Source organism: Aethalodelphis obliquidens, unplaced genomic scaffold, assembly GCF_003676395.1.
Source record: "Aethalodelphis obliquidens isolate GAN/ISIS:26980383/991018 unplaced genomic scaffold, ASM367639v1 scaffold21, whole genome shotgun sequence".
NCBI lineage: Eukaryota > Metazoa > Chordata > Mammalia > Artiodactyla > Delphinidae > Aethalodelphis > Aethalodelphis obliquidens.
The window spans coordinates 10,972,185-10,997,260 of NW_020837965.1; the positions used below are offsets into that span (position 1 = coordinate 10,972,185).

At 40.8% G+C, this 25,076-nt stretch overlaps 2 protein-coding genes across 2 annotated transcripts in view; both read left to right on the forward strand.

Moving 5' to 3' along the window:
- The window catches only part of LOC113627799 (translation initiation factor IF-2-like), a 95,696-nt gene extending 78,604 nt beyond the window's left edge, over window positions 1-17,092 (forward strand). The window contains exon 3 of the mRNA XM_027120862.1: window positions 16,988-17,092. Within this exon, the coding sequence (XP_026976663.1) occupies window positions 16,988-17,002 (15 nt within the window). The 3' untranslated portion in view covers window positions 17,003-17,092. The remainder of the gene's footprint in view (window positions 1-16,987) is intronic.
- Window positions 16,997-23,871, forward strand: FLRT2 (fibronectin leucine rich transmembrane protein 2). The gene has a single exon (XM_027120233.1). The coding sequence runs from the start codon at window positions 17,370-17,372 to the stop codon at window positions 19,350-19,352; it is 1,983 nt and encodes a 660-aa protein (XP_026976034.1). The 5' UTR covers window positions 16,997-17,369; the 3' UTR covers window positions 19,353-23,871.
- Window positions 23,872-25,076: the final 1,205 nt, after the last annotated feature.

A 25,076-nucleotide genomic window follows, 5' to 3' on the forward strand; every position in this document is an offset into this window, starting at 1 on the left:
GGTCTTACAATTAGTTGTGACATGTCTTTCTTTTCCTTTGTATCATGAGTTATTGAACTGAGCGTATCTCTGGGTTAGCTTGCTCGGGCTGCCATAACAAAGTACCACATACTGGGTGGCTTAAACCACAGAAATTTATTTTTTCATAGTTCCGTAGGTTACAAGTCCAAAATCAAGATGTCAGCAGGGTCAGCGGGGTTTTGAGACCTCCCTTCCTGGCTTATAGGTGGTGGTTTTCTCCTTGTGTCATTGGATGGTCTTCCTTCTGCGTGTGTCTGTGTCCTATAATCTCCTCTTCTTACAAGGATACCAGTCATATTGGATTAGGCCCACCCTAATGACCTCATTTTACCTTAATACCTCTTTAAAGACCCTGTGTCCAAATATGGTCACATTCTGAGGTCCTGGAAATTAGGACTTCAACATGTGAGTTTTAAGGAACACAATTCAGTTCATAACAATCCATTACCTGTTGGGTAGTGGGCATTCAATAATAAGTGAATGAATGAATGAATGAATGGGTTTTTATTTATATTTTTGCTGTTTGCAGAATTAGCAATTCTAGCAATTCTTGTGAGTTATTAATAAGTTTCTCAACATTTTTATATTTCTTTCACCCTAAAGATATGCTTAGGAGATAAAATTCCAAGGTGATGTTCATATTTATTCAGCAACTATGCACCACTCTTCTCTTCATGAAGGAAGATCCTCTCATCATGTTAAGAGCTTCTGCCATCAGCAGGTGTAACCCAAACGTTAGCAGACCCCTGAGCAGTGGTTAGAGAGAGGCCAGCCACAGAGCTAATCTTTCAAAAGTTATCCATCTTATTAACAGATTGTTTATAAAATGCGTACAATCCTCCTACTATGACTGATCTGCATTTCAGAATGTCCTGGAAGGCCAGGCAGGTTCGACTTTAGAAGTCTGACTCCACCAGTGCTTCATGGAAAGTAACAACACAAAGAGAGCTGATCCCAAGCCTCTTCTATTCCCCATGGGGTTTCCATCCTGAACCACAAGGGGCTGGGCCCACGCACACCAGCTCTGCACTCTCCTCCCCCAGATAAACAGGGGACACCTAGAGATGTCAGAACTTCGGGAGGACAGACGCAGCAGAGAAACCCACCCAGGCCCTGGGAGAAGGTTTGGGACAGGAAATTATGGACCTTGGCTACAAAGAACATAGCTTAGAAGAGGCTGTACAGTCTTCAGACAGTCATACTGTTTGGCCCTGTCCACCCCTTGCCCTGATGGGAGGGTGCGGGTCTTGGTCTGAGGGTGATGCTGCGGTCAGTTTCAACTCCTTCAGGACCTTGCACTAGTTTTGATATTATCTCCATACTCTGACTTCCTTGAAGAGTGAGCAAGAGAGTCAGGGGGACAGAACCTTCTGAGAAAGCACAAGGGTCAGGGCTTAGCCACGTTCAAAGGGAGCCGATGGAGGTGGCTTTTTCACCTGGGAATTCACCTCCTTAGGTCCTGCCGCCAATACCCCCAGTTTCTGCACCCGTGAGTCCCCGCAAAGACCAACTCACTCCCTGTGAGGAGATTCAGCTCTAGAAACGTATGAGCAGATTTCAGGTAAAAGCAGAAACTGCACGGGCTACCCTGGAGAGGCGCCCACCTCACCTGCAGGGAGCCAGGGCATTGATGCCACCCCTGTACTCAGGTGAGACAGCCCAGCCTCTCATGAATGATGCAGCCCTGCCAAACCCTGGACATCACTGGCCACTTTTGTGTCACTAGGGTCACGAAAAGCCACTTTTTCAAAATTATCTATGGTGGTTTGCCAGGCTATGCTCATAGCTTCAGGAAAAAAAGCCAGTGTTCTTCTTCACTACATAGAATAATTTACAGGTAGGGACCAATCTACTTGCTTGGGAACAGCGGGTGGTCTGTGCCTTTCCCAGTGGAGGGGACATTATGCTAAGCAGGGTGATAGTCTTCAGTGTTCACCATAGAAGCAGGGAGAGCTTTCTCATTAATTACATGGCTGTCTTTATGCAGTATCAGTACCTTACTTTGTCCTCAAGATTCTTTAGAGAAAGCCATATTTCTTATTTATACAACATCTATTTTCAAAGAGAGTTTAAGACAGATGAGAAAATGGGAGCGGGGACAGTATTTGGAAGGCTGTCTGAAATAGGACATTTGAAGAGACAATTCAGACAGAAGTTTGAAGTTGCTTTGTCCTCTTCTTGATAAAATTTCCTGTTTTTACTTCATCCTTACTTCTCCTCTCCCCAGACCTCCTTCCACTCTACGCTGTACAGATTCAGGGTATCCCTTTTCATCGTTACCATCCCTCTCTATACCCTCCCTGCTCTAGCCCATTTAATTGCCGGCTTCCAGTTGTCCTTAGAATAAAATTCAAGTGGTTTACCAAAGCCTCAAGGCCTTGTGTATCCAGGCCCTTCGGAACCCTTGGTCCTTCCACCCACCCCATTCCTCACAAAACATCCCCAGCCACATTGATCTTTCAGTTCCCGGAAAAGAACAGACTCTTCTTCCCTACTAACTTTGTGCCTGCTCTTGCTAAGACCTGGACTGTTGTGTTAGCCTCTCTCCTTCCATGCACTGCCCTCCTTTGTCCCAGCTCCCCCATGGGTATCAGCTGCTCATCCTTTGGGAATCCCACTCTCCAAGATGTCATCCATGTCTGCCATATTTAAACTCACACTCACAGCCTCCCAATATGCTCTATCATACTTCTCTATGCCCTTCATGACGTCGCTCATAATTTTATTATTTCCAGTCTCAAGTTTGTAGTTGTTATTTGATATTTCTTTTCTGTCTTGCTTTCAAAACAGATAACCTTCCCGACTGCAGGGACTTTATCTGTCTTGTTCATCTTTGTATCCCAAGGGCCTCACACTGTGTCTGGCACAGAGTAGCCACTCAACACTTGTTTGACAAATGAATGAAGGAATGAGAAATGCTAGCTTTAGGATAGAGTCTGATACACTTCACTTGATTTAGAATGTCTGCCAAGGATATTTGGATTTCAAGAGAGGGTAACATTCTAGTCCAAAGAAATTGGTTTACAATTATGAAATTGTAAGTGTCAGGGAACTGGTGTAAAAAGGTTTTTGTGGAAACACAGGTCCTTTGGGAAACCGTGTCACATTAAGCAGATGCCCACCCACGAGTCTTTTTCCTTGATCTGTTTCTTGAGTGTTTTGTCTAAGAGAGCAGGCCTGCCATTTAGATGTGATACTTTAGAAGTTAAACCTTATTAGACCCACCGCGGTACTCCCAAGGACCAGGGGGCCCTGCATTTCAGTCAAGTGTGAAAATGTAGCTAAGGAAGGAATGAGTAATCCAATCTGATTTCAAACATATGATGTTCCCCTCATTAATCTCAGTCTTTAAAATCTGCTTTATCATCCCAAACTCACATTACTCTCTAATACTTGAGTTTTTAGTTTTATTTACAAGTGAAGAGAGGAATTCTTTTCTGAACAACCATAAAGTAGCTGAGACAAAGATGAAAAAACAGTCAAAACTTTTTCATGTGATGGGTGTGTGTGTGTATGTGTGTGTGTGTGTGTGTGTGTGTGTGTGTGTGTGTGTGTGTGTATTACTGGGATCATCTTACAGCTGTGTTGCCTCCCTCTGGCTGCCAGCTATGTGCACATGGGTCTGGGTGACATGGACTACGTCAGACTGTAGCTTGCTTTCTTTTTAAAAAAGAAAAAGAAAAGAAAAAGAAAAAATGTTATTGTGTTCTCTTGATTTTTAAAATATATTTTGGTGGAAGCTCTTTTTTTTTTTTTAACAAAGACTTAAGTGGTTGAAATTGATTGGCAGCATATATTCAATACTTAAGAGAATACAAGCTTTTTGCATGTGGGGTAAAGTTGGGAACCTGCAGTGTTCATAAATGAAAGCAGGGCTCTGACTGCGTATAAACCTATAAAAGGATCTTCTCATATGTTTAAATTCCTCAGTATTGGGGAAATATATTTCAAAATTCATTCAAATGAGAAAGGCCACCAGTATAGATTTTTTAAAGGTAGCTTTTAAAATCTGTTGTGGGTGTGTGTTTTTATTATTTTCCTTTGAATTGTTCCTTATCTGAACTGTGTAGCTACACTGGACGCGGTACTGATGGCTCTCATCTCAGGTTTTATTTTATGTCTTAGAAATCACTTGATTTAATTTTAACCCATATCTAGACATGTTCCAGGGTCAGGGCAGGGGAGAATTTCCTTGAGAGAAGGAGAGGGTCAAGGATAAGGAATAATATTTTTTCTTCTGTTTCTTGTCCCTTCTCATCCTCCAGATCCAGAAATAGTCCCCTGAACATAGCCTGACACTTCTGCGTGACAGGTGTTCTGAAGATGAGAAGGTGCACTGTAAAGCCTGTTTATTCAGTGGGGAAATTTTATACCACTTACATTCAGAGCCATCGCTATCATACTGAAATAGGCTTAAGCAATGAATTTTTTGTTTTTTTAGACTCAAAACCAGATAACCCACATGGGAATACACACTATGTAATTTCATTTCACGCACCTAATCAATACCACTGCCTGAAATCTGTATTCCAGATCCTTCTCATGAAGGAGACACGAGATTTTCTGTTTCATTATGTCTATTACATATAGGGTGCAGTATTTTGGTGGGAAAAATAGGCCATGTTTATATTTTTGGATTCAGTTTGTTTTTTTCCATAAGCATTTTTATAGCTCTCAAAGATACTGGCTTATATTATGATTCTAACTATGTGGCGTGGTAAAGTGATATGCTATTAAAATGCAGTTGAACTGTCACACTGAATGTATGTAAATATTTATAAGCTGTTGCTATATATAAGCAGAACACATATTTGCTGTAGACCATAAAGACTTACCTGAATTCAGGTCATCACCATTTTAAAACTGAGGTGTTAGGTATCTAGCATGATCAGAGGTGTCTTTCATCAAACAGAGTTTGTAGTAATAGATCAGACTGATCTTATCTGAGTAGTACTCTTGCTGAAGAAGACCACAGAATTTGATATTATTTTGTAAAAGAAGTACAGTGCTGTAGTAATTACAGTTATTTTCCACTTGAGTGTTCTGTGTCTTTTCCTAAAGTCATCTAGTTCCTTTGTGTTTGGGAATTATTTATCCATCAATCTCTCCAGCTAGGTTAGTGTAGTGTAAAACCCTTGAAGCCTGTTCTGAAATATTATCTTAGTGATTCCTTATGGGACCTCAGATTGAAGATGCTGAAGAGCTTTCACAGACCGCCTCTTCAAACAAACTAATCATCTGAAGGTCGTTCTTTGATTCGTCCATTTATTCTACAAACACTTCTTGAATGCCTGCCATGTGCTGCTCCCGGCCCTGGGGAGGGACCAGCTTGTGAATGTGTGGAGTTTACAGAGAGACAGAACACAGGATAGGAGCAAGGCCCTGCAGATCATGCCTGAGTTCAAGTCCATCCGTGTCACTTCTCTGCTCATCCACTTTGGAGAAGCTACTTAACTTGGAGCCTCCATTCCCTCTGTGAGATAATAACAGTATAAAATGCATAGCTTTATTATGAGTCCATGTATGTAAGATTCTTTTAAAGTATCTAAAACTGTTAATGCTATGTTGGAAGTGCTCCTGAAACACTGAAGTAAGTCAGGTGGGCGTTTGGGTGTACAGATAAGCAGCTGAGAGGACAGTCTAGGATGGAGATTGAAGTTTCTGATTGTATATATGATCATTTTTTAAAACTTTTTTTGGAGTTTAGTTGATTTACAATGTTGTGTTAGTTTCAGGTGCAAGGTGATTCAGTTATACATACACGTATATTCATCCTATTTTGGATTCTTTTCTCATATAGGTTATCACGGAATATTGAGTGGAGTTCCCCGTGCTATACAGTAGTTGGTTATCTTCTTGTATATAGTAGTGTGTGTATGTTAATCCCATCCTCCTGATTCATCCCTCCTCCCCCCCCTACCCGCCACCTTGTTTCCCCTTTGGTAATCATAAGTTGGTTTTTGATGTCTGTAAGTTTGTTTCTGTTTTGTAAATAAGTTCATTTGTATCATGTTTTTAAATTAGATTCCACATATTTTTAAATATCATATTTGTTTTTCTCTGTTTGACTTTTCACTTAGTATGATAATCTCTAGGTCCATCCACATTGCTGTAAATGGCATTGTTTCGTTCTTTTTATGGCTGAGTAATATTCCATTGTATATATGTACCACATCTTCTTTATCCATTCCTCTATTGATGGACATTTAGTTTGTTTTCATGTCCTAACTATTGTAAATAATGCTGCAAAGAACATTGGGGTGCATCTATCTTTTCGAATTATGGTTTTCTCAGGGTATATGTCCAGGAGTAGAATTGCTGGGTCATGTGGTATTTCTGTTTTTAGTTGTTCAAGGAACATCCATACTGTTATCCACAGTGGCTGTACCAATTTACATTCCCACCAACAGTGTAGGAGGGTTCCCTTCCCTCCACACCCTCTCAAGCATCATTTGCATATATGATCATTTAAGCTTAAGGCTTGGATGCCATTTCTTACAAAGGGAAGAAAAGAAGAGTGTCTGGACCCAAGCTTATTGGACTAACACTGAATGGCTACACGGAAGAGGGAGAACCTACAAAATAGGAAATAACAATAGAAATAGGAAGAAAACCAGCAGCTGTCATAGCAACCAAGGAATGAGGATGTTTCAGTAAGCACATGGACAAGTCTAAATGTTGCTGTGAGATTAAGTGGGAGGAATACAGTCAAAAGAAAGCCCTTTGGATTTGCCAACCTGGGGCAGATTGTTAACATCTCCTAATGTAAACATTAGAAGAGAAGCTTGTGGGAGAGTAGGGGTGGGAGCCAGCATGGAATGTGTTGGTGTGAGATGGATGGGAGGTGAGGAAACAGAGATATTGATGATGGACTGTTCTTTCCAGGAATTTAGCTAAAAGGAGAGAAATGTGGGAATAGCTGGAGGGGAACTTGAGGGTCAAGGGGATTTTTTTAGTGGAAAATAGTGGGGAATATTTAAACATGGATCCAGTTTGAGAGGGAGAGATTGTGCACACAGGGAAGGAAGAGATAGTTATCTTCCAGAGAGGCCTGTAGGGCGAGGGCTCCAAGGAACGGATGATGTGATCAACCTTTAAGGAAAAGAAAGTAGGTGCACATAAAGGTAAACTCGTATGTTTGGCAACAGAAAGAGGTGGGAGATCCTGTCTGATGCCTTCCGCTATCTTCAGATTAAAGTCAGGTTGTCTACTGAGGGTGAGAGGAATAAGGTTTGGAGGGCTAAGGAGAGTGAAGTTTAATGCCATCTTTGAGGAGAATGGGAGAGAATGCTTTCCAGAGAAGTGCAGTAAAATTGCTAGATGGGGTGAAGTCTCACTTTAGGTTGGGGATCTCTTATTTAAGGTAGAACTAGTCTGTGCTGTTAGGTGACTTTCTCTAGTGGGAATCTGAAACTCAGGTGGGCACAGGGGAGATTGGGCTTGTGATTGGGTGGGAAGTGTTTGCTTCATTGCTGTAATGAAAGAATAGAGGGCAAAGAGAACCTGGGGTGTTACAGAAGAATTTTTGAAATGAGAGACTGTATACCCTAAACTGATAAGGAGAGAAATGTGGTGTAGTGGGAAGAGCACTGATTGTTTTTTAGCCAGGAAAATTGAGTTGCAGTTCTATTTCTAGGATATGCTACTGTTTGAACTGGTGGAAGTCACAGATTTCTCCAAGCTAGTTTCCTCATTTGTAAATTAGGAGTAATAATGACTTACTTCTCATAGCTGTGTAGGCATTTCACAAGACTAGTAGTGACTAGCTCTCAATAGGTATTTGAATATTTAGCTGAATCTGAACTCCAGTTGGAAATGTACAAGAGCCTAGTGGTGAATAATGTGAGTATAGTTATTTGCTTATTCCTTCTCTTGAATTATCAAGAAATGTTTAAACATCTTTTGTTCTAGCCCTGCACAGTCTGCCTTTTGAAAAAGAAAGAGAGGGAAGGGGTGAGGAAAAGAGGACAAATTCTCATTTGGGACACACATATTCAGAATGAGCACTGCATGTTTGAGTTATAGAGTGGAAGAGGGAAAAGAAAACCTATTAGACTTCCTGGTGTCAAATGCTATTATAGGATTGTCTGAACAAAGTCTCTTGTAGAGAAAAAGCAGATGTAGAAAGATTTTCCCTAAAATTACTGTTTGGTAGCTTACTGATCCCATTTTCTACAGATATTTTTTTCACTTGGAATTCAAGGAACTCACAACACTTAACAACATTTCATTTAAATAGAATACAGAAGGTGGCTGTATGTAGGACAGTTGGCAGTTAGTTTTATCCCTTAAATGGCTTTTCCGACAGTGACCCCACATAAAGACCTTCCCAAGCTGTAGAACGTGGTGGCAGCAAACTTGGGACTCTTGGCTATGAAGGAGGCAAGGAGACTTTGTTGTCTGTCTTGCTACCGGCTTATCAGTAGCTGTCTAGTCCTTTAGACGCCTCCAGTTCTTGGCATCTTGCTGCTGCCCATCATCTGGGGAGCCCTTGATTTCCCATTCCTGCTGAGTCCTGGAGTCACGTGGGCAGAGCAGATAATGGGCCCCCTGGTGTAATTACCTTTTACTTATGCACCAGTCCTGCTTGGAAGTGTTACCCACTTTAAATGCCAGGCTGCTGCTAGTTTTGAAAATTTGAGCAGTGGCGAGGGGCTTTAGTTTTTTCAGGGAAGTGGATGTTGTTTTTTGTTTTTTTTTTTTTTTCGGTACGTGGGCCTCTCACTGCTGTGGCCTCTCCCGTTGCGGAGCACAGGCTCCGGACGCGCAGGCTCAGCGGCCATGGCTCATGGGCCCAGCCGCTCCGCGGCATGTGGTATCTTCCCGGACCGGGGCACGAACCCGTGTCCCCTGTATCGGCAGGCGGACTCTCAACCACTGCGCCACCAGGGAAGCCCGGATGTTGGTTTTACTACCACTGTAACTAACACCGTTCATAACATTATACCTGAAGCTTGCATTTTCATACGGAAGATTTATAATACTATCCTCTGTCCATACTGTCTATGTGGCTTCAGGCAAATTATTTCATCTCTGTGGACTTCATTTGAGATTGATATAAATAGCTCCTATGGGCTGTTGTGGGATTAGATGAAATGAAACATATTAAAAGTCTTTGGAATTATAAAGAGCTTTATACAAAAAGTTACTTGATATGACATGAACCTTTACTCAATACCAAGGGCCATGTCATAGGTATCTTTCTAGTTACCAGCTCCATGCCTGGCAGGGCGTGGGCATTCCCCGAGTATTTGCTGAGCTGTACTTGGTGCTGGTAGACCTCATGAGTCTTATTTTCCATTCTGGGCAACACATATCAAGAAAGGCATTGCCAGTGAAGGAATCAGCATTGCTAAGATTCTGGAGCAAATGAAAGAAAAGGGACATTTACACAGGAAAGGAAGAGATCTCAGAGACCCAATAAATGTCTCCACATATTTGCAGGTTGATGGATGGAAAGGTGTGTGTGTGTATCCCAGAGGAAAGAACTATGATAAAAATAGAGAATGAAAGTCAGAGAAAAATAAAATTTGATGAATTAAACAGAATGACCTGTCTACTAAATTAGGGACAAAAGCTTCCTAGAATAGGGGGCTTTTTGTTATTATTTTTTTTAATGCTAGTAATAAGAATGACACAATGAATGTATGTTCTCCATGTGTTAGATGATATTCTAAGTGATTTATAGTCCTACAACAACTCTGAGAGATTAATACTATCATTTTCCCCATTTTGCATATGAGTTAACTGGGGCATAGGGAGATGAAGTAACGTGCCCAAATTAGCACAGCTAGTAAGTGGGAAAGCTGTCCCGGTCAACTGTCCCCAGACCCAGCTTTTTCTCATTATACAATCTCTACCTCTCTTAAATCACAGTTTATTGAGTGCCTAGTTGGTGCTTCTTGTTACTTTACATGCATTAGATCTAGTCTTCCCAACATGAGCGTGGCTTATTATCCCCTCTTGAGATGAAGAAAGGTGATGCACAGAGAGGTTAAGTGTCCATTGTCATGCCGTTTGAGTGGCTGCACTGATGTCAAGTTAAATTCTGACTCCAAACCCTTTGCTCTTTCCATGCCCCCACGCCACCTCTACCTCTCACTTGTTGATTTGATCCAGAAGCAAGAAGGACCAGTTGTCTCGCTGCCCTGAAAGCAGTTCCTGATTAGTGAGTGGCTGGGTAGTAAGACCCTAAAGTGACTGATCATCAAACCCATCTGGGGAAAGTTGACAAAATGTACCTACCCAGCCTTCTTTGAAGACCATTCAAACCAGCAGCTGCAGGGGTGGGACCCAGGAACTTTAATGTTTCATCACCTTCCCTAAGTGTTTTTGATGACCCTTGGGGATGGGGAATCGCTGGATCAGATGATGCGAAAAATCTCTCCCAAAGTTAAGTCTAAGAAATCAGCTATTTTCTATGCCCGACCCGTGAGGTGCTCAGTATCTGAGCAAATGAATGACTGCTGAACTACCTCCCTTTGAAATGGGTTGAAGAGTGTATAGATATGAGCTGTAGGGAATTCCATCCTTTATTGACCATATACTTTTTTCTTCGTTTAATCCTGTTGGCGCTGTCTGAATAAAATTCTTCTCTAATAGTGTCTGTTCACCAGTGGGCTTTATTAAATACCGTGAAGACTCAGTCTTGCAGTCCTAGATTATACAGATTTATATGAACCCAGGGGATGGTCAGTGGGAGCTCCCTAGTGGATTGAGAGAAGCGTATGGCAGTAATGAAGGTGTCCTCAAAGCTTATGCAGTTGAGTTTTTAGCATTGTAACTTGTTCTAAACTTAGCCCTATTATTCAAACCAACTGCATTGGAAACCATGTGAGAACAACCCTTCAAGTGTGTTAGAGAATTTTATGCTTGTCAGGAGAATAGTTTTTCTTTTTTTTTTTTTGGTCCAATTTTAATGTTTTCCATTCTAGACTGACTGGAGCCAGAAAATTGTCGACTGTTTAAATAAAGTGTTTCCTTTCTTTCCTTCCCTCCTTCCCTCCTTTTCTTCCTCTTCCTTTCTTTCTCTCCCTTTGTTTTGGCAAAGAAACATATCTGTCTAATGAGAAAAACTTCAAGGAGCTTGATTGAGCTTCAGTGAATGAGATGGAAAAATGGTTTCAAGTTAGGGGGTAGCTATTGTTATATTTTCCTCCGCATTCCTCTGCTAATTCCCACATCTTGGCCAGCTAACTACAGAACTCTCCGATTGTTATAGGAACAGTATTTATAACCTATCTTGAGGAATGTGGAAATGTGCACAAGATCTATAAATTGCTTTAGTGTTTCCAGATTATAACAAAGACATTTGCAGTGTAGTTGGGCCTATGGTTTCTGCACCTGTGTGTGTCGATTTTAAGCACAAACTTAACTCCAGAAGCTCTAAGTCTGATGTATCCAGGGAAACTTTTCTGGGAAAAAAAAGCTCATCATTTTTCACTTGCATCGCTCCAGGCAGTGTGCTGTCTTGGCACAATCCAGGCAATGCCGAAGCCATTAAGGTTTTTATTAGGTTTGTCCTGGTGTCATTATACTATGGAATCGGCAGTGCTTATAGATAATGCCTGTTTTCTGTACTATGATTTTTATAGTCTGAGTTTATTAAGAGCCCCTGGAATTAATTTAAAAAACTTTTTAGGCAACATGAGGAGAGAAACACTTTGCAGAAAGCTCTTCCATGATTTATGTCTTTTGAGTCTCAGTTCCTATGAAAAGAGTTAAAAAGTAGCCTGGCATAACTGCTGCCGTTACTGTCATCTTTAACAGACAGGCAGGGTCAGGGTCTTGCTGTCTCCAAAGAGCCTTTGTTGCATGTTGTTTTACACTCGGGCTTTTGAAACTCTTTTCTGCTTTAAATGAAAATTTCTGTTTTTACCTAGCACCTTCCATTAAGCCATTCTTCACATTCTCTCATTTCCTGGAGGGGAGACATACTCAGTGCACTATTCAAATAGGAAAGAAAGAAGAAAAACCCCACACCTTTTGCTCTCAATATTTGAAATCCATCTTGTAAAGCAAAATCTTTTTGTTATCAACCTTTAGAGACTTATAAATGAAATGGCTAATGATTTTGAAACATGGGTTTGTTTATTAACTTCTAGAAACAGGACTATCTCTGTGGGAAGCAAAGAGTTGGGCGAAAGTGCTGTGCAGTCAAAGTTTTGTTCCTTCTCTGAGCTGGGCTGGGTTTCACCTCTTGGTCCACATTACAACCGTCCATGTGCAGAACTTCTGGAATCTCTTCCCTGGCTTGCACCTTACTATCCTTCAGATCCTCACGTAGACAGTCCTTCCTCTGCTGTGTTTTTCCTGATACTCCATGCACTAGATTAGAACTTTTTACATGGTACCATAATTTCCTGATGCCCTGAGATTGGAGATCTTTACACAGTACTATAATTCCCTGCTTATTCATTTCTCTCCCCTCATTATACTTTTAAGACTCACGAAGGCAAAAACCATATCAGCTCTGCATGATGGTATCGTCATTCCAGTGCCCAATAAATATTGGCTGAATAAATGAATGAAAAACATATTGCATTTTCATGCTTTTTTGGTGGCCATGGCACAAAACATTTATAGGCTCTGTTTATTAGAGACTTATCTTCACCTTCCTCTATAAAATCAAGATAAAAATACTAACTCTTTAAGGTACTTGTAAGATGGGGTGGGTCAGTCGTTCTTAACTGGGGGCATTTTGCCTCACCAGGGGACATACCTATGGCAATGTCTGGAGACATCTTTGTATGTACACAGCAGCTCCACAAGAAAAGAATTATCTGGCTCAAAATCTGAATACTGCTGATGTTGAGAAATCCTGGAGGAGGTGTCAGTACAGAGAACTTGGTTAGTCAAAGGTGATTTTATTTTACTCTACATTTTGGAGTTCACCTTTTTGGATATCATTAATAATAACAAGTACACAGAGAATAAAAGTTTTATTTATTATGTTTTTGCCATGTGTCAGGCACCATATAACTTTTCACAAATATTATCCTATTATCCTATTTAATCTCAACAGTGCTGTTGAGTTAGGAACTATTTTATCCCCATTTTTCAGATAGGGAGACTAAGACTTAAAAGGTTAACTGGGCTTCCCTGGTGGCGCAGTGGTTGAGAGTCCGCCTGCCGATGCAGAGGACACGGGTTCGTGCCCCGGTCGGTCCGGGAGGATCCCACATGCTGCAGAGCGGCTGGGCCCGTGAGCCATGGCCACTGAGCCTGCGCGTCCGGAGTCTGTGCTCCGCAACGGGAGAGGCCACAACAGTGAGAGGCCCGCGTACCGCAAAAAAAAAAAAAAAAAAGGTTAACTAATTTATCTAGCTCCTAAGTGCCAGAGGTGGGATGAGAACTCAGAGGCTATGCTTTTGATCATTATACTATACTGCTTTCTCTATAAATACAGTCTCCATTTTAAGGTCTAAAAGGATTTCTCCCCCTAGTGGGAGAAATATGGAGATTTTAGCCTTACTTAAGTTTAAAAAAAATCATTATTGCCTAGGTGGTTGCAGTTTTACACTTGCACTAATTTGAACAAAGATACAGTCTACTGGCTGATATAATATGTAGGCAATTGTTGATCCAGGAATTAGGACAAGTCTATTATGCACAGTTATTTTATGGAATTCCCAAGAAGCACAAAGAAAACCTTGAGAGTTTGTTTTCTTTCAACACTGAACTTGCCATAGCTGATCAACACAGCGCGATCTAGATGGGACTTTTCTCCTATTGAGGTGGATAAACAGTGACGGTTTGCCCCATGTAATCCCATTAGGAGCTTTCTTCAGGACCACATCCTCTTCTTATGTAATTATAGGAGAACCACTCATGAGTAAAGTCCACCTGCCAAGAGAGCAAGGCCTGGGGCAAAGGGTTGGCTGATAGGGCTTTTTCTCTCCTTACAGAGGACACAGTTGAAGCAAGTGGAAGAGTTGCAATTTGTATGCACAGTGATGGTCTCCAGTGATCCCTGAGTACTTTGTTAGCTCCGCAATCATTATTGCCTTGAGTCTCTTCACTGATGAAGTTTCTAAACAAATTCTACCATCTTCAAACACTGGTTTGTTGTTTCTAGGGCCTTAAAACTTGGCTTGTAAATGCCAAGTTGAGAAGCATCTATTCTTTTTACATAGGAATTTAAAGACCCTGGGGCAGCTGTGTTTTCTCCCTTGGAAAATTCTGTTCATTGTGTGCTACTATCACACTTTGAAGATTCCCATGGAATACTCAAAAATGTGTTAGATTCGATTCTTTTGGTCTCACTTTCCTACCTTTTTTGAAGAGTAAATGCTAATAGCACCAAACAGATTTTTGTTCTTAAATAAATCATGCTTTATGAAAGTAGGCCCCCTCTGATTACAAATAGCTCTTTAAGGTCCTCCTGGATATTAGTGCTTGTCATTCAGACATACATTTTCAAGGGTCTGTTGAAGCCAAGTGATATATTTAGTCATTGCATTACTCTACCTGTAAGATGTCATTTACATATAAGATGCAATTTGAGACCATCTCCTGGGGACGAAAGTGATTAGTATGCCTTATGCTTTTACTCTTCTCAAATGAATCATTTGACATGCTCTTGCATGTATTTTACACTTCATAAATTAAAACATTTGAAAACTTAAATAAGACGGCACTGTGTTGAGGGCAGTGTTTCTCTAATTTTAACGTGTATGCCCCAGGCTCTTGCTAATGTGCAGATTCTGTTTCCAGCAACTTCACAGGTTCGTGCTGCTGGACCAGGGATCACACTTGAGTAGCAGGCTATTAGGGAACATTGAGATGGTTTGAGAATTTGAAACCTGAACTAGGGATGGCATCAAGCTGATGGCATTACATTCGCTTTTCCTGAACTACGCTTAGTTGTATTATAAATTATCCTTTAAGCGTATAGGGAGATTTTGGGCAGAGAGGATGACTCCTGTTCCATGTGATAAAACATATATTTGTAATTTTTAACAACTTAAATAATGCTTAATTTTTAATAAAGTATCACATCCATCTGTTTTGCCTGGAAAGATACTCCCTATACCCCCTCCCTTTTTTTTTTTTAAGTTTTCTGAACAATAGAAAAATGAATATTACCGTTTCTGGTCATCAAAGGCATTTTTTAGATGGCTCACAATATTTCAAATTGTAGAACAAATTTACAAGAGTCTGGACACTTAAATAGTAGTTACAATGTTTTTTTTTTTTTTTTCTTTTTCTTTTTTAATTACCTTTCTAAAGATAGCTAAGGGAACAATTTCAAATAGTTCCTCTGTGCTTTACATATAAGTTGTTTCAATTGTTGTGTATTGGTAAGAATTAAGAGACTTCCGGCTTGCCATGTCCTGTCACGTTAGCTTCTTTTGTAGGGAAATCAAATCTGGCACCTTTCAATTAACTTCTTTATTTCTCTAACCTAAAAATAGACGGAACAGTTGTGGAGCAAGAAGGTCTGATTACTATCTGTATATTGCCTTTACTTCCCCAACTGTGTCTTCTAACATTTCAAAGTTTACTGAAAGTCTTTTCCTAAAAGCAGGAAAACACATACAGATGGGAGGAAGGTTGAGTTGCTGGAAAATAATTTTATTCGCAGTCATGAGCTTGTCAGCTCTCAAAGGAATCGCAATGGTGTATCTCATCTGAACCTGAAGGTCTCAAAAGAGGGGATAAGTGGAAATGTGTCATGGTTAACTCAAGTGGGGGCTATTTGGGAGGCAGAGAGAGATGAGAGGAGGGGGGGAGTGGGGAAGAAAAGAGCAGTCTTCTCTCTGACTTGACATCACCTCTGTTTCTGTGCGTCACCTTTAAACTGCTTCATCACAGTGTCAGATCAGAAGGACGCATCTTTCTAAATAACTTTATCAGTCCCCATTTTGCATCTGTTTATAACTGGAAAGGGTTTCACAATTTTTTTCCCCTTAAATTGTATTCGTTGCTCAGTCACTCATTTCATCTTGAAATATGACTGTGACCAGTTGCATTTGTAGATGGCCATCATTGATTCAATGGATTCAGCCCTGGGCCTCTTGTGCCTGTCTGTTTGGATATGCAAATAGATCTCTGAGAGAAGATACTGACTGTGCTGTGAAATTCACAATATGATCATTGATAGTGAGAGGTAACAGTATGGTCTCCGTTTGATGATAAAGATAATTGAATCGTTTTCATTTCTTGAATACCTTTTCAACTGAATTATTATTATTTAGCATGTCACTTAATGCCAACTCCCTGAGCATTTAGTCCCAATAACAGTGATGTTTTTGTTTTTGTTTTGTTTTTTAACATCTTTGTTGGAGTATAATTGCTTTACAATGTTGTATTAGTTTCTGCTGTATAAGAAAGTGAATCAGCTATATGTATACATATATCCCCATATCCCCTCTCTCTTGAGTCTCCCTCCCACCCTCCTTATCCCACCCCTCTAGGTGGTCACAAAGCACTGAGCTGATCTCCCTGTGCTATGCGGCTGCTTCCCACTAGCTATCTATTTTACATTCGGTAGTGTATATATGTCCATGCCTCTCTCTCCCTTCCTCCCAGCTTACCCTTCCCCATCTCTGTGTCCTCAAGTCCATTCTCTAGGTCTGCGTCTTTATTCCTGTCCTGCATCTAGGTTCTTCAGAACCATTTTTTTTTTTTTAGATTCCATATATATGTGTTAGCATAAGGTATTTGTTTTTCTCTTTCTGACCTACTTCACTCTGTATGACAGACTCTAGGTCTATCCACCTCACTACAAATAACTCAGTTTTGTTTCTTTTTATGGCTGAGTAATATTCCATTGTATATATGTGCCACATCTTCTTTATCCATTCATCTGACAATGGACACTTAGGTTGCTTCCATGTCCTGGCTATTGTAAATAGTGCTGCAATGAACATTGAATCACAGCATTCTTGAAAAGCCACAGTCAGATCAGCACTTAATCCACTCACTACCCTTAACTGACTCTTTTCTCTCTACTTTCCTACAGCAGATTGCAGACTGAACTTAACCAAGTTCATAGGCTGATCCACACTGACCTGACCGACCACAGAAGAAGGGGTTCTGCCTACCTAACTGGGCCCCTTTTGACCGCTGATAACTTGGCTTCACTTGTTGCCTGGGTGGAAAGTTCTCCCTATTGAAATTTTTTTGCACATGGAGGACAATAGCAAAGAGGGCAACATAGGCTGATAAGACCAGAGACCACAGGAAGATTCTTTGACCTTGGCCTTCGGGACTTTTCCTCTAGCTGGAGTTCTGGACTTTAACAGAACTGCGTTCAATCATTTTGGTTTTGCTACCTGTTTTTTTTTTTTTCTTTTTCTTTTTCTTTTCACTACCACATCGTATTTTATTTCTGTACTTCAGAAATGGGCCTACAGACTACACAGGGGCCCAGCCAGGGGGCTTTTTTCCTGAAATCTTGGCTTCTCATTTCCCTGGGGCTCTACTCACAAGTGTCAAAACTCCTGGCGTGCCCTAGCGTGTGTCGCTGCGACAGGAACTTTGTCTACTGTAACGAGCGAAGCTTGACCTCAGTGCCTCTTGGGATCCCGGAGGGCGTCACTGTACTCTACCTCCACAACAACCAAATTAATAATGCTGGGTTTCCTGCAGAGCTGCACAACGTACAGTCTGTGCACACCGTGTACCTTTATGGGAACCAACTGGATGAATTCCCCATGAACCTTCCCAAGAACGTCCGAGTTCTCCATCTGCAGGAAAACAATATTCAGACCATTTCACGGGCCGCCCTGGCCCAGCTCTTGAAGCTTGAAGAGCTCCACCTGGATGACAACTCAATATCCACGGTGGGGGTGGAAGATGGGGCCTTCCGGGAGGCCATTAGCCTCAAATTGTTGTTTCTATCCAAGAATCACCTGAGCAGCGTGCCTGTGGGGCTTCCCGTGGACCTGCAAGAGCTGAGAGTGGATGAGAATCGAATTGCCGTCATATCAGACATGGCCTTTCAGAACCTCACCAGCTTGGAGCGTCTGATCGTGGATGGAAACCTCCTGACCAACAAGGGCATTGCCGAGGGCACCTTCAGCCACCTCGCCAAGCTCAAGGAATTTTCCATTGTCCGGAATTCGCTCTCCCATCCCCCTTCTGACCTCCCAGGTACGCACCTGATGAGGCTCTATCTGCAGGACAACCAGATCAACCACATCCCTTTGACAGCCTTCTCGAATCTCCGGAAGCTGGAACGGCTGGATATATCCAACAACCAGCTGCGCGTGTTGACTCAAGGGGTCTTCGATAACCTCTCCAACCTGAAGCAGCTCACTGCTCGGAATAATCCTTGGTTCTGTGACTGCAGTATTAAATGGGTCACGGAATGGCTCAAACACATACCCTCATCTCTGAATGTGCGAGGTTTCATGTGCCAAGGTCCTGAACAAGTCCGGGGGATGGCAGTCCGGGAGTTGAATATGAATCTGTTGTCCTGTCCCACCACGACCCCCGGCCTGCCTCTCTTCACTCCAGCCCCAAGTTCAGCTTCGCCCACGACTCAGCCTCCCACACTCTCTGTCCCGACCCCTAGCAGAAGCTATGCGCCTCTAACTCCCATGGCATCGAAACTCCCCACGATTCCCGACTGGGATGGCAGAGAAAGAGTGACCCCGCCTCTTTCTGAACGGATCCAGCTCTCTATCCATTTTGTGAATGACACTTCCATTCAAGTCAGCTGGCTCTCTCTCTTTACTGTGATGGCGTACAAACTCACGTGGGTGAAAATGGGCCACAGTTTAGTGGGGGGCATCGTTCAGGAACGCATTGTCAGTGGTGAGAAGCAGCATCTGAGCCTGGTCAATTTAGAGCCCAGATCCACTTATCGGATTTGTTTAGTGCCGCTGGATGCATTTAACTACCGAGCTGTAGAAGACACCATTTGTTCTGAGGCCACCACCCATGCCTCCTATGTGAACAACGGCAGCAACACGGCTTCCAGCCATGAGCAGACGACTTCCCACAGCATGGGCTCCCCTTTTCTGCTGGCGGGGCTGATCGGGGGTGCGGTGATATTTGTGCTTGTGGTCCTGCTCGGTGTCTTTTGCTGGCATATGCACAAAAAGGGGCGCTACACCTCCCAGAAGTGGAAATACAACCGAGGCCGGCGGAAAGATGACTATTGCGAGGCAGGCACCAAAAAGGACAATTCCATCCTGGAGATGACAGAAACCAGCTTTCAGATCGTCTCCTTAAATAACGATCAGCTCCTTAAAGGAGATTTCAGACTGCAGCCCATTTACACCCCAAATGGGGGCATTAATTACACAGACTGCCATATCCCCAACAACATGCGATACTGCAACAGCAGTGTGCCAGACTTGGAGCACTGCCATACGTGACAGCTAGAGGTCCAGCATTACAAACGCGGACAGTAAGACTCTCGAGAACACACTCGTGTGTGCACATAAAGACACGCGAATTACATTTGATAAATGTTACACAGATGCATTTGTGCATTTGAATACTCTGTAATTTATACGGTGTACTATATAATGGGATTTAAAAAAAGTGCTATCTTTTCTATTCCAAGTTAATTACAAACAGTTTTGTAACTCTTTGCTTTTTAAAATCTTAAAAAAAAAAAAATAGTTGCTGAAGTACTGTACAGGGTTGTACAATGAGAACCCAATACTAAGGTAAAAGAATGAGTGATTCTTCCTCCTGATGCAATTCACCACTTTGCTGTTGAAGCTTCAGAACAAATTCCTTTCCTAGAGTTGGTGGTCAGATGAAAGGGCAGGTTAAAATGGACTCATCAGTGTAGGATAAATAATAGGCATAAAACCAGAAATGACCCCAGATATCTTCACGCTATTTGTATATTTCCTGGTCTGGAAGAAAAGTGAAAACTTCTAGAGTATAAGAAAGGAGGTAGTCACCCTGATTTGACCCAAAGGAGGAAATGCAGAAAACATCTCTTGAGGAAGTCAGTTCCTGTGAGATAAGTTAACCCATCCTGGCAGAATCAAGAAAATGAGATAAGATTTGAAAAGACAGTCAAACCCAGGGGTTGGCTTTCTGACTGGGAACTTGAAAATCACTCTTCAGGCTTCCCTGGCCCTATGTGAAACAGTGAGAGACCTGAGTCTGTTTTCAGTCATCTTCGGGGGCAGGTAGGATGTCCCAGCAAGAAAACTCCCTTTAAAAGTGTTACTGTTCAAGTCATATGTCAGGTTGAATCACATTCATCAGAGATATATTCTAGAATACTTTTTTTAGAAGAGGCTAATAAAATAATGGGAAGAATTATATTGAATGGAATTATTTTTGATAATGAGAACTATTTGGGTAGATTCACTGCAGCTATGTCAACATGATATTTAGACCAACAAGGGATCAATGTTTGGAATATACTAAACTTGTTATGTAAAAATTATTGATACCATTTAGACAAAAGCAAGTGATCAGTGGTTCTGTTATACTATATCAACTAACTTTGTTAGTATCATGTTGAAATAGCTTGAATTAATACCTTTATCCCCTTGGAAATTCTTGTCTTCCAATCACCTCACGTATATTTTCGTAATTAGCTGTAGAGGCAACATTTGTCATTCCCCCTCTCTTCAAAATTCAAAAGAACATCATGGATGCCAGTCTTGGTTGCACAAAATATCCATATACACTTTAAAATGTATACTAATTCTCCTTGCTAATAATTCTGTAAGGACACATCAAAGCTGGCAAAATAACGTATTTGTTTAAAAAGCAATACCAAGTTTCCACCTTGAACTGACTTTGACCTTCCATTTTTTAAATTTCATTTATTCCTTTCAGTCATGGATGTTCCTCTTCTTTGGGAATTGTGGAGGGATAATCAATCTTATATTAACAGCGTAACAGATGAAAAAAAATGATCAAGTCTGAGAGGGAAGACTTGTTCTCCTAATCTTGGCAAAGCAGGGCATAGGACAGAGGGCATGGAGAAGAGAAGGATGTCCAGACTTAATTCTAGATATTTTTTGAAGCAACGTCCATCTTCAGAAAGCATGTATAATGTACTCCTTTCCATCCCTTAGTTGTAGAAGGGCTATCGATCACACACATACATTATCTAAAAAATACACCCTTGGAAAATTATTTTCAAAATCAAATTTAGGCATTTCAGTCTGTGTTGCATGTTTCCTTGATCACCAGCCATTATTTTAGGAACCTATGAAGTTAATGTCACAATCATTTTGCTTTCTCTTTCTCTGTCCCTCTTACTTTTAACAAAATAGAACTGTGATGTGTCTACTTTGTAAGAGTTTAGGTATAAAATGCTATGCAAGTTTTTCTTTATAGTAAGAGCTTTATTTTCTTTAATAATATATCCCCAACTCATATGTTTTAATCTCCCTTGTCCCTCAGAATAAGCAGAAAATATAACTGAAGTTATGTTATAGACACAAGAATCAAAACTGTGCAGTCAGTTGAGCTGAAATTAACTACTAATTAATTTGAATTAATTCTAAAGTGACTTCGGTTTTCATTTTAGTTTATTAGCTAGCTAGTTTTGTCTGTTGCTTTTTTAAAGCTTGATCCACACAGTGAAGGGTTAAGACAATCTGTGAAAGTGATCAGTGTAGCAGTAAGCCATCTGAAATGCAGGACCATGACATGGGGTTTTGTGTATTTAACTGGATAATTCCCTCCCACTGTCCCTTTCTCCTTGGCTGTGTAGATAAAACTATGTGTTCAAATGATGGTACTTTGATTTTTGAGGGTTTTTTTTTTCCTTTTATCCACAAAATAATCATTCTCATTTATTTGTATTGTGTGTATAACCTCCAGCTGGATACTTCGCTGCTGAAACAAATGTTTTTGCTTTGAGCCAGGAAGACCAAGATTAGAGAGGTTTCTATAATGTCTTATGGGATTCACAGAATTATTTGGGGCTTAAGTCCTATGACAGAGACCTGGTCATGTGAAGTGATTAGGATGATCTGAAATGGTTCCTTTGCTAGAAGACCTTTCTGAAGAGATAGAATCTAGTTATAGACTTAATTCTGAGCTTGTGCACAACATGACAGAGACTGTTAAAATTGAGATCAGTCTCCTATTTGAAATAGTGTACCTGGGGCTCTCACCTACACCAGGATAGAAAGCACATCATGGAATCTGTAACAACCATCAGTGGTGGATGATGCTTTGAATGGTGTTTTTGTTATGGGAATGTTTTCCTGATACATCAACTCTGTATTTTGGACCTCTCTTGAGCTCATACATTATTTTGCATTTTGAGATTAGTCAAGAGTCACAGTTCAAGGTGCAGGACAAGACCATGAGCAAAGCCATACGTACCGGCTTTTAAAGAGCTCGATGCTGTCTGACCAAATCAAATGATTTCAGATACTATGTGTCCACTTTCAGAGCTAGGTAACTGTCACTGTGCAGAAGAAATTCCAAAAGGAAAAGTCATAGCCATGAGCACACAGGTATTACTGACCATTATTCATACCCAGCATTGTCATGAATACCTACTTGTTTGGGGAGATGTATTTGAATAGGGAGAAGCCCTTAGCTTCCCTCAAACTGTCAAATGCATTAACAACTTTTCGCATGGGACAATCAAAAGCAGAGACACAAAGGATGTCCTCCTGCCTATTTTTCTGATGCGAGAAGTGGAAAACATTCTACCCTGTGAGAAATCATGCAATTTCTAGTTATCTGGATGTTTGTTGAAAATATGTTACATGTTTTCCCAGAGGTTTAAAAAAAAGTATAATGTGACCAGTCTGGTAAAAAGGATGAATGAAATAGCTGATGTTATGGCTCCATTTCCTACTAGATCATAATAGTCCTAGTCATTCCACAGGAGTTAGAACTTCCTTCCTCACTGAGGAGAACAAGCTCTCCATGTTGTGGACAGAGCATCCATTCCAGACACAAGACAATATAGTTGCTGTCCACAGGGAGGACAGGAGATAGCTTGGTCAGCTAACCTCACTTGCAGAATCCATTACAACTTGCAACAATGCAGTGATCAATTTCCATTACTTCTTAGCTTCTAGCATTTTTCTCTACCCTATAACAAGGAGACATTGTTTCACTTTGGAATATGAGAGTAATAGTTTTGCTCATGACTTACCTTTCCAACTTCATGGGAAAGCAGAACAGAAAATGGAGCCCCAAAGAGAAAGAGATAAATACATAAAACAAACCAAAAAACTCCTCTTCATTATTAGTTTTGTCCAACCTTGCCTGATGCTTTTTTTTTTAAGTCAAAATACTAATGTAGGAAGCAGTAGTTTACACCTCTCTCTAATTTCTTCAGTGGGGTCGAAAGACAATTGCTGACAATGGGGGGATGCTTGTCCCTGATTGTGGGGAGAAAGTTTTGTACATGTTGTTATAACATGTACTGTTACACTGTTATTCTGGGGATACTGTTACAACAAAAAAAAAATCACATTCCTTTTGCTATAGTTTAAGTTTTTTTTTTTTCCTAGCAGCACACCCACCAGAAGAGCACAAAGCAAGGCCATCACAACAGACATTTTTTAACTAGTGTAAAACACACACTTGTGTACACACACACACCACACACAGGGGTATTCGTAAAGACATCCATGAGGTGTAAGATTTATAACCTTTCTGAGGCAAGGTGAAGGCGTCGCCACTGTGTGTCCCTCTTGGGAACAGTATATATTCGCTGAAAGTTAATCCTGATGATTTGTTATTGTTTGAGCCGTATGTTGATTTGCTTCTGGTTTCTGTGTAGTGTGTTCTCACTGACAAGGGACTGCAAGGGGCTGGAAGATTCTGCATCACACATCCCCTGAGACCTACTGTGTCGCACACTTTGTTAACTACAAACTTCACTCTACACTATACAGTACCTTGTTGATATACTCAGTAAAGGCTTATTTTAAAAAGAAACCACATTGTGTTTATCTGAGTAAGTTCATTGGGATACTGCCCATCCTTGCTTGGTTCATGTCAAAGACAAATGAGGGACACTTCCTGATGGAGGACCATGGATGGGATGAAGGAGGTAGTAGGGTTTTCATTTTCTCTTACCTTGAAGACAACTTCTGTGTTTTAAGGCCATTTGACTCTTTTTGTGTGAGGGGTTTATATGAAATCTTCACGTTCTTTTCTATTTCCTGACTAAGTTGTGTGTTCCTATGAATATCTTTTGAATATACACACATACATGGAGCATATTATTTTGTGTTTGTGAAATCTGTGTTGTTTAGAATATAGATAAATGCCAATGTAGTTATCTCATCAGAATAGTCTTTTGCCCTATTTCATAATATACACTGTCCATTTTAAATGTCACTTTTCCTTAAGAATCCTCATGGTACTTTCTACTTCAGAATTGTTTATAGAGCTCATCCATCCATACTTTCAATAAGCACTCATGAAAATGTATGTATTCATATGCTCAAGTTCAATTCGGGATTATCTCCTGATTTTCCAGAAGCCCTTTCTCTAACCCCTCTTGGCCGTTTTACTAATAGTGTATTTGACAGAGACTGAATCAGGAAATAAAATGATGTCACTCAGTTACTACTATTAATGACTTGCAGAACCTCTGTTGGAGAATTAACTATGAAAGATGGTTGTAACAGGTGATTCATATTACATTTGGGAGATTTTGTGCAAAATAATGTCTATGTGTTCTTGGTTACTTTTGCCAAGAGTTACAGACTCTACTCTGTGGAGACCAGACTCTTAGTCAAGGAATACCTTTCATTCAAAAGAGTTTATGAAACAACTTTTACTATGTCCCAGGCACTGGTCTGAGTTCAGAGGTTTCATAGAAGAATGAAATACAGTCTTAGCCAAACCAAGTGTATTTCCTACTCCACCGTGTTCCTAAAACGTTTATTCATCCAATATATTTACTTTTCATCTACTTTTTACAGAGTACTTTATTAGGTTCTACTGGGGATTCAGAGAAAAATATGACTCTGCTGCTAGGAAGCCCACAGATCGTGTAATAAACTTGTTTTCTAACATATTCCAGTGTCTCAGAGCCCATGTGATAACTTTACATCCTCTCATTAAACTCAACGAAATATCTAAGATAACAAAAGAGACATATATACCTGTTGGTAAGTTTGATAATGCATCAA

Excerpts from the sequence above, each read along its gene's own strand:
- FLRT2 (XM_027120233.1), top strand. The coding sequence starts at position 17,370 with ATGGGCCTACAGACTACACAGGGGCCCAGCCAGGGGGCTTTTTTCCTG.